This window comes from Elephantulus edwardii, unplaced genomic scaffold, assembly GCF_000299155.1.
Source record: "Elephantulus edwardii isolate Elephantulus edwardi_28Jun2011 unplaced genomic scaffold, EleEdw1.0 scaffold00129, whole genome shotgun sequence".
In the NCBI taxonomy this organism is placed as follows: Eukaryota; Metazoa; Chordata; class Mammalia; order Macroscelidea; family Macroscelididae; genus Elephantulus; species Elephantulus edwardii.
Window position 1 is genome coordinate 7,498,561 of NW_006399879.1, and position 9,466 is coordinate 7,508,026.

The following is a 9,466-nucleotide window of genomic DNA, read 5'->3' on the forward strand; positions in this document are numbered from 1 at the left end:
CCTCCCTGTGGGGTCGGGTGGGACATGTGGGGTGAGCTGCTGTGCGTCCTGATTCCGGGTGAGCGCTGCGGGGCCAGCACCGTTGCCGGCTGTTATGACTACTCCTGCAGAGCTTGCTAGTGTTGGGGGCCGTGGTCCTGCTGCGTCCACCTGTCTCCCACCTGGGTGACAGGGTTCGTCCCTCTGACAAGTGATCGCTGGCTTTGTGGCTGAAACACTGACACCCTGAGTCTGTGGGTCTCTCGGGTCATGGCCAAGCCCCTCATCTGCTCTCTCTCCACAGTGTCACAGTCGCCTGCGGCCCCCGGGCCCCTGGACAAGCAGCCCAGCACGGCTGTCCTGTGCACCACCTGCGGGAACGTGTGCCGGGGGGAGGTACTACGTGTGCAGAACAAGTACTTCCACATCCAGTGCTTCATCTGCAAGGGTGAGTGCCCCTTCCCGGCCAGCAGGGCACCTCGGCAGAGCAGGGCTTCCAGAACCTCTGTGCACCCTGTGGGCGTCTCAGGCAGCCTGTATCCCTGGTGGGTGTGACTGCGAATCTGTGGGTGAGAGTGACTGGGGGCTTGGAGTGCTGCACCCGGGATTCAGAGCCAGCCCCGTGGGGGTCATGGCCAGTATGACAAAGTCAGTGTCAGGGAGGGCAGGGCACACAAATTCACAGAATGCCCGCTCCGCCCACTGGACCACTCCTGATGACAAACCCATCAACCCTGTCTGCCTTCAAGCTGTGACACATGTACAATAGGGGTGTTTCCATGAACAAAGATCCACTTTCTCACCATTAAGGAGCAAACAATTGAGAAAAAGCCCCTGAACAAGGTTGATCGAGACAGTGACCGTGACAGTGGGCATAGGCACAGCTGTGGTCATGGGGGGCGGGGCAGGATAAGCAAGGCTTCGGTCATAGTGTAGGGGTGGGAGCTCTTTGTCGTAGTCGACTCCATGGCTCCTGATGGACAAGGTCTCCATGATGTCATCTCACACAAGGAGGGGACACGGGACCACCGGGGGACTGAGCACAGGCCGGCGGAACCTGTTCTGCCCAGCGCCAACCCCCCGAGGCACTCAGCAGGCAGACAGGACAGTGTCCTCTTCTTTGATGCAGCAGTGCTGGGTGTGACCGCTGGCCTCAGGCCCAGTGTGAGTGACCAGCCACAGCCCTCACCTCCCCGTGGTTTATGGGATGTCCTCTGAGGTCCTTTCTTGTCACCTGCCCTTACCGACCCTCGGGCAAGTGGAACGCGGACCCAACAGAGGAGGGGGCTTGGCTGTCCTCAGAGAGGGGGCGTGACCGCCCTCAGAGGGGCGTGACTGTCCTCAGAGAGGGGCGTGGCTGTCCTCAGAGGGGGCGTGGCTGTCCCCAGAGAGGGGGTGTGGCTGTCCTCAGAGATGGGCGTGGCTGTCCTCAGAGGGGGTGTGGCTGTCCTCAGAGGGGGCGTGGTTGTCCTCAGAGAGGGGCGTGGCTGTCCTCAGAGGGGGCGTGGCTGTCCTCAGAGGGGGCGTGGCTGTCCTCAGTCAGGGCTCCAAGGCAGCAGCCACAAGGTGGAGGTGGTGGCCCCTTGGCCTTATCGCCTTATGTACCTGAATAGGCTCAGACCGTGTGCTGGTGCTTCTCGGAGGAGGGGGGCCACACGGACAGACAAGTGGACAGACGACTAGTGGTGCTGCTCTGTCAACTGCTGAGCCTTTGGCGTAGGGAGGCAGGACAGTGGACAGAGACCCTCAGGGATTCCTGCACCGTGACCACTGGTGGAAAGTATCTGTGTGAGGAGAAGCAGGAACTGGCCCCATGTGACAGGGTGTGCGGGGGACCACAGGACCAGCGAAGCCGGGGAGCTTACCCTGTACATGGAGAAAGGTGGACATCCTGGGACCTGACCCAAGCCTGACCCAAAGAGCTGAGGCCCTGTGTGCGGCGTGGACACTGTTGGGGGTGTCACTGAGGACCACTGCTTATAGAACTGCCTGGCCCCAGGCCTGGACCCCCTGTACTTTCCACAAGCACCCCCTTCACAGGCAGCCTCCCTGGGCCCTGGCACCAAGTCCCAGCAAAGGCAGTGGAATTTTTTGTTTCATTTGAGACTGGGGCACCCAGAACCAGGCTCCGCCCTGACCTGGGGGGGAAGGGGTATGAAGAGCAGGCCCTGGTGCCAGAAGGTCAGACATGGGTGGGGTCGGGGTGCTATGGACTGGACTGTCTCCCTGAATGCGTGTATGGAGGGTGAAGAGGAGTTGAGGCCTTTGGGCTGTGGCGCTGGAGACAAGCGCTGACCACCAAGGACTGTCCAGAGAAGAGACAGGCCCATCCTGGAGGACGTGCAGCCAGGCTGCTCCTTGGAGGCGAGGGTGCCAAGGCTTCACCTCACACGCGGTGGACACGTGGTCAGGAATGGCCAGTCCTTGGAGATGGACATGATGCCAGAAAAGGTGGAGGCACAGAGACGGAGAGGAAGACCCTCGACTGGGTGGACTGACACTGTGACTGCAGCAATGGCCTCGCACATGTCATGGACGGAGAAAGGAGCCAGCCAGGCAGGGTTTGCGCTGTCCATGGGGTCACCGTGACCCGGAGCCTTGAGGACACTTGACATCAGCAGGTGATGGACCCTGTGGGTGTGATGCTGAGTGAAAATGGAGCTCTGTGCACTGAGCTCGTAGGAACAGATTCACCCTGAGCTTTAAAGCTCAGCCTGTGAGTGTCGTGCGCACCCTCACACACACACACACACACACACACACACACACACACACACACACTCATACACACACTCTCTCACAGAGACACACACACACTCTCACACAGAGACACACACACTCATACACACACACCACACACACACACACACACACACACACACACACACACACACCGGGGACCAGGTTAGCCCTGTCTGCAGACTTTGGACCAAGGACCAGGGACAGCGGCCACCAACAAGAACAAGGCGCGGCTGGGCTCAGAAGTGGACCAGGTGAGACCTGTCTGCAGGCCCTGGACCCAGGACTGGGGACCATGGCTGCCAACAAGAACAAGGCCCGGCTGGGCTCGGAGGCAGAGAAGTGAGGCGGTTCTGGACCTCGGTGCTCTGTGGGCGTGTCTGAGGCCCAGCAGCCCGGGGCTGAGGTGGATGGACTCAGCCAGCCCACTGTGTGTCCACTAGCAGTCACATGGGCCACTTCCTTCATCCAGACAGCGTGGCTCCTCCCTGCCTGGGGCCTGAGAATGGAGGGCAGCCCATCAGAGCAGTGTTAGGGGAAGGAATTGATGTCCTCTGGGTCCCCATGACCTGGCTAGTCTCCTGAGTGCCCCTGGCTTTGTGCCCCCACCCAGACATGGTACAGTGATGCCCACTTGCCTGCCTACCTCCCACCTCACCTGCCACTCGTCTTCCTGCCACCACCCCACCTGTCACTCATCTCCCTGTCCCACTCTACCTGTGCCCCCACCTGCCTTCCAGCCCCCCATCACCCATCTTCTTTGCTCCCCACCCCACTTACCACCCATCTTCTTTGTCCTTACCCCCACCCTCTTGCTTGCCTCCCAACCCACCTGCCACCCATCTCCCTGTCCCTTACTCCACCCACACCTCCACCTGCTTCCCACCCCACCTGCCATCCATCTTCCCTATCCCCTACCTCACCTGTACCACTCCATCTGCCCCCACGCCACCTGAACCCCCTGCTTGTCCCCACCACACCTCACCCATCTTCCTTGCCCCCACTGCACCTGTGTCACCCATCTCCCTGCACCCCCACATGCACCCCCTCCTGTCTGCCACCCCTCTCCCTGCCCCCGCTGCACCCCCACCCCCACTGCACCCCACCTTTGCCAGTGCTCCCCCTCCTCCACTGCAGTTCCCTGTTGGCTTCCATCCTACTCTCCTCTCCTGGAAGCAAGAGTCCATTTGCTGCGTCCCTGAAAAGATGAATGCACGGAAATCTTCTGTGAAACACCCTCTGAGAGTTCAGGGCTGGGCTCCTGGAAAAGGATTTCTGGAATCTGATGGGAAGCCCCAAACGCCTCGCCATCACCTCACCTGACCTGAGGGATTGGGGAGGGGGCTGCCCCAGGCACTCCCTCAGGGTGCCATCCTAGACAGGCGACTGTGCCCTGTGAGACCACAGTGGGGACAGCGTCTAACTTCCTCACTGCCCACATCTATGGGATGGGCAGGGTCAGTGTCTCCCCTCCTCACTGTCCAGGGGCTGGTATAGGACAGACAGGGGCAGTGTCTCCTCTCCTCACTGCCCACATCGATGGGGCAGGCAGGGACAGCTCCCTCCTCGCTGTTCAGGAGCTGGTATAGGATGGGCAGGGACAACATCTTTCTCCTCACTGTGCAGGGGCTGGTATAGGATGGGCAGGGTCAGTGTCTCCCTTCCTCACTGCCCACATCTATGGGACAGGCAGGGACAGCGTCTCCCCTCCTCACTGTCCAGGGGCTGGTGTGGGACAAGTGGCCACCAGCCTAGCCCTGCAGACCTCATTCTATTGTGCCCCAGAGACTCGGTGTTTCTTACGAACAAAGTGCGTGGAGACCCTGCCTGGAGCACGTGCCCTGGCAACATCGTCCGAGCATCATGTGTTCACGTGGAGGCACCGCATCACCAGCGTCCCAATGGCACGTGCTCACATTGTATCTGTGTCACCATCATCTCCGCATCACCACTGTCACTCTGGTGATGCTTGGAACGTTTTCTTAGTGCTGTGCCTGCTCTGAAGGCCATCAACACCTGGAACACACCAGAGCAAAACTCTCACAGCGTAGAGTGCCATCCACGCTGATCATGCCACCCTCACGCCGTCCCCAAGGCGACGGGTCTTTATGAGAGGGGCCTGGGCAGCTTTCTCCTGCACGTCAGCAGGCAGGTCCGAACCGCTGGTCATCAGGAGAGCTCCACACCACACGGGGGCTCCCGGCCAGGCCTCAGGGAACAGCAGGACCCCCACACCACACGTGGGTTACGAGCCAGGCCTCAGCGCACAGCAGGACCCCCACACCACACATGGGTTGTGAGCCAGGCCTCAGCGCACAGCAGGACCCTGCACCACACGTGGGCTCCCGGCCGGGCCTCAGCGCACAGCCACAAAGAAAGCAGGGGAGTTAAGACCCACCCACATGAACAAGGAAGACCCCTCAGCTGGGCGGTGCCCCCTGACTCATGCTGACCCGCCATGGATTCCTGAGGCTGCGTCTGTAAGGGAGGGCGTCCCTCTTCTCCTGAGGAGTGGCCAGTGGCCTCCTGATGTTGTTTGCCTGATGGGTGGCAGCCCCTCCCCAGGTCCTTCGTGACTGTCCTGGTCCAGAAGCCTCCACTGATGAGTGAGAGGCAGCTGGACGAGAAGTACCCTGACTGGGACGGGACATGGGCCTCCTGTGGGGGCCGAGAGGCCACCACCGGGCATCCGCTGCCCAGTGTAACCTGGTAACCGTGCGTGGTCCCCATTGCCCACTGTTGGTGTGTTCGGACTTTGGGGAGGACCAGGGCCTTAAACGTCTGTGGTGCCCGCTGTGTTAGGTGCCGATGAGTTGAGCGACCGTCAGCTCTGCACCCTGCCCAGTCCTGGGCCAGCTTCAGTCTCGGACACGCTCGAGCCCTTGGCAGCATCACTGTGTCAGTCTTCACCTGGGGTCTTTCTCTCTTTCACCACCCCTCGGCCTTCCCAAGCATGATTCCTTCTCTAAGGAATAACCTCTCCTAGCAACAGGTCCAAAGCAGGCCTCTGCCTCCTAAGAGCACTCCGGCCGCACCCTCTAAGATGCGTCTGCTTGTTCTCTCGGCCGTCCGCAGGAGGCTCAGGGCTCCTCTCCAGCATCACAGCTCACAGGCGTCAGTGCTTCTGTCCTCCTTACCCACAGTCCAGCTCTCAGAGTTTGATCAGTAGCAGAGACGGTAACAGTATTGATACAGAGATGTCCCTGAGGACTGACGGTGCCTTGCCCAAGCCAGGGTCCTTTTCCATTGCCTGATGTGCATTTGAAAGCTGAACAATGAACCTGGAAGACCAAGAGTTGATGCCTGTCGTTGCAGTGTTAGCCATTGCCTCGTGTGCTGGGGAAGATGGAGCAGTTGATAAGGGTGACAGAGAAGCATTGATGCCTTTGAGCTGTGGTGTTGGAGAAGCGCCAAGCCCCCTGGACGGTCAGAGCAAGGGCGTCTTAGAGAAGGCCGAGCTGAGGTGCTGGAGGCTTGTGGAAGCCCTGGAGTGGGATCCTTCTGACCCCCAGCTACCTTGGAGGACACAGCAGCTCTGCCCCTGGGGTTCACAGGCCTTAATCTTCAGGAAGCTCTGATGTAACCGCATGAGCTCTGGTGGCCTAGGGCTGAGGAGCTGAGCTGGTAACTCGAAGGACAAGGTTCAAATCCACCCGCTTCACCACCAGAGGCAGATGAGCAACTCCAGCCTCTGAAAACCCACTGCAGGGTCAGCTGTGGGTTGGCTCTGACTTCAGGGCACACAACAACAACGGCAGTCTTTACAGCAGTCCACTGTTCATCTCCCAGGAAGCAGCTGACTGGTCAGAAGCCAGGTGCCTGACCATTGCCCCACCGGGCTCCAGCAGAGACAGGAAGGCATTAAGGCTTTGTCTAGGTCCGTGGGACGGGGCTGGTGTCCAGGTGGCCACAGGGCTTCTGTCCAGTGTGGTTACTGCCCATCTGTCAGCAGAGCCCCCTGCGCTGGAGAATTTCAGCACATCTGTCTGCGGTCACCAGCACACAGCATAGCACGCCTGACCTCCGGGCCAGGCCTCCCCTCCTCGCCTGGACGGGCTGGGCTGACGGAACCCCGAGGTTACTCGTGGGAGGGAGAAGACATGTAATGCGTCCTGCCAGCTGCTTCTCTGGGCTGTGTCCTGCCTGGGGAGGTGAGCTTCCCCAATGCTGGGAAGGTGAGGTGCACCCTCCTGGTGTAGTGTCTGGACACGTCCAGACCCCACAGTGCTCTGTGAATGCTGGGAGGGGCGTGGAATGAAGACGCAATATGTTTTCAAGAAAAAAGAAAAAAAATTTAAAAAAAGAAAGAAAAAAAGAAGAAAAAAGAAAATGCAATAGAGAAGTCCCATTTGCAAACTGCTGTGTCAAGTTACAGCTAATGGATACACTCCCAGGGTTACATCTAATGGATACAGTTCCCGTGTTACAACTTCATTTAAATACTCCAGTGTTTACAGTACCCAGAAGCTGCTTTATTACCACTTAACCAGGTTAAAATCTGTCAATTAAAAGGTGTGGAGGTGCTTTGGGGATTTTCCAAATACTGATCTGGGGGCCTGGAGCAGTGCCTCACTTCTGGGCACTGGGGCTGATCCTCTGACAGCCAGGCTGGGCAGAGCCTGGGGGAGCTCTTGGCTGGGACCCTGCTGTGCCGGGTACATGGGCTGGCTCACAGGGGGTGAAGGACTGAGTGGGGGTTCTGGTTGGCAGTGAGGCTGCATTTGGACTAAAAGGGGTGGGAACCAGGGAGGGAACTGAGCACCAGCAGTCATCCTGACAGAGTCACAAGGGCCACCCTTGACCCGGATGGCCTGGAACCAAGAGTGGGAGACCCTGAGACAGCTGTACTTGGGGTTCAGAAATGGCCCTTTCTGGAGGGCTGAGTCACCTGACTCAGGGACTGACAGGACACAGGGACCCAGTACAATGGCCCTGCGGGTCCAGTGGGGCAGGACCTGCATCCTCTGTCGGCCGAGGACTGTACCTGGGCACATGGAGGTGGGCTGGGCACCTGTCTGATGGGAGGTGGGTACCTAGGGTGTCCATTGGTCTGTGGGGACAGGGAGGAGGCCTGCGATGTCCCCTCACCTGGCTCCTGTGCTGGCCCCCAGTATGTGGCTGTGACCTGGCCGAGGGCGGCTTCTTCGTGCGGCAGGATGAGTACATCTGCACCCAGGACTACCAGAGGCTCTATGGCACCCGCTGCTTCAGCTGTGACTGCTTCATCGAGGGCGAGGTGGTGTCGGCGCTGGGCAGGACCTACCACCCTGACTGCTTCGTGTGTGCCGTGTGCCGGTGAGCACAGCCCGGGCTCCTGCCCCCGCCTCTCTGTACCACCCTCCTCCCTGCGCTCCTCCCTCTTCCCTTTCCTCCTCCTCTCCCTCCTCCCTCCTCTCCCTCCTCCTCTCCTTCCTTCTCTCCCGCCTCTTCTCTCTCCTCCCTCCTCCCCTCTCTCCTCCCTCTTCCCTTTTCTCCTCCTCTCCCCCCTTCCTCCCTCTTCCCCTCCCTCCTCCTCCAGCCTTCATCCTTCCTCCCCCTCCCTCTCTCTCTCTCCCTCCTTTCCTCCCTCTCCCCCTTCATCCTCCCTCCCTCCCTCCCTCCCATCTTCCTTTCTTCTCTGTGGGTGGTAAGGGCTGGAGGGGAGGGGAAGCTAAGCTGCTCACCTCGTCCACATTGCTCCATGGCCTCCTAACAGTCTAAGTTCCTTAGTCAGACCTGATGGATCCCCACAGTCAGCTCCAGGTCATTCATTCATTCACTCACTCATTCATTCACTCAGCCAGGAGTCCGGCCCAGATCAGATGGGTGGGCTGACTAGAAACTGCACCAGCCTGCACCCCATGGGGCTGACCATCTGGATGTGGTGCAGGATGGACAGCTTGTCTAGAGCCCTTCCCACCCTGGAGAATGGTCCCCAGCTTCCAGGACCAACCACCACTCGGTCCTTAACACTTCTCTGCCCCTTCTTGTGTCCCTGTGGGCAAAGGTGCTCCATAAAGGTAGGACCGTCAGGCCCCCACCAGTACTGGACCCTACCCACTGCAGCATGACCAGAGGTCCTATCTCTGCCCTGCACCTATGGAAGTTTGGACATCCTTCCTCAGTGGACATCCTTCTGCAGTGGACATACTCCCCCAAGGACATCTTTCCCAGTGGACATCCTCAGTGAACATCCTCCCCAAGTGGGCATCCTCCTCCAGTGAACATCATCCCGTGGTGGACATGCTCCTCCAGTGGACATCTCCCACTGGGCAGCTTCCCCTGTCGACAACTCCCAGTGGTCATCCTTCCCCAACGGATAGCCTCTCCTAGTGGACTTCCTCCTTCACTGACCATCTTCCTCAGTGTGGATATCCTCTCCTAGTGGATATCCTTTCCCAGTGGACATCCTTTCCCAGTGGATATCTATTCCCAGTGGACATCTTCCCCAGTGGACATCCTCCCCCAGTGAACATCCTCCCCCAGTGAACATCCTCCCCCAGTGGACATTCTCCTTTAGTGGACATCCTCCCCAGTGAGTATCCGTTCCCAGTGGACATCCTCCCCCAGTGGACATTCTTCTCTAGTGGACATCCTCCCCCAGTGAACATCCTCCCCCAGTGAACATCCTCCCCCAGTGGACATCCTCCCCAGTGGACATCCTTTCCCGGTGGAAATCCTCTCCCAGTGGACATCCTCCCCAGTGGACATCCTCCCCCAGTGGACATCCTCCCCCAGTGGACATCCTCCCCAGTGGACATTCTCCCCA

General features: G+C 59.3%; 1 protein-coding gene across 1 annotated transcript in view; it reads left to right on the forward strand.

The window, feature by feature from the left end:
* The first annotated feature begins 249 nt into the window (after positions 1–249).
* ABLIM2 (actin binding LIM protein family, member 2) overlaps positions 250–9,466 on the forward strand; it is a 125,017-nt gene continuing 115,800 nt past the window's right edge. The window contains exons 1-2 of the mRNA XM_006893669.1: positions 250–427; positions 7,830–8,013. Of these exons, the coding sequence (XP_006893731.1) occupies positions 250–427; positions 7,830–8,013 (362 nt within the window). The remainder of the gene's footprint in view (positions 428–7,829; positions 8,014–9,466) is intronic.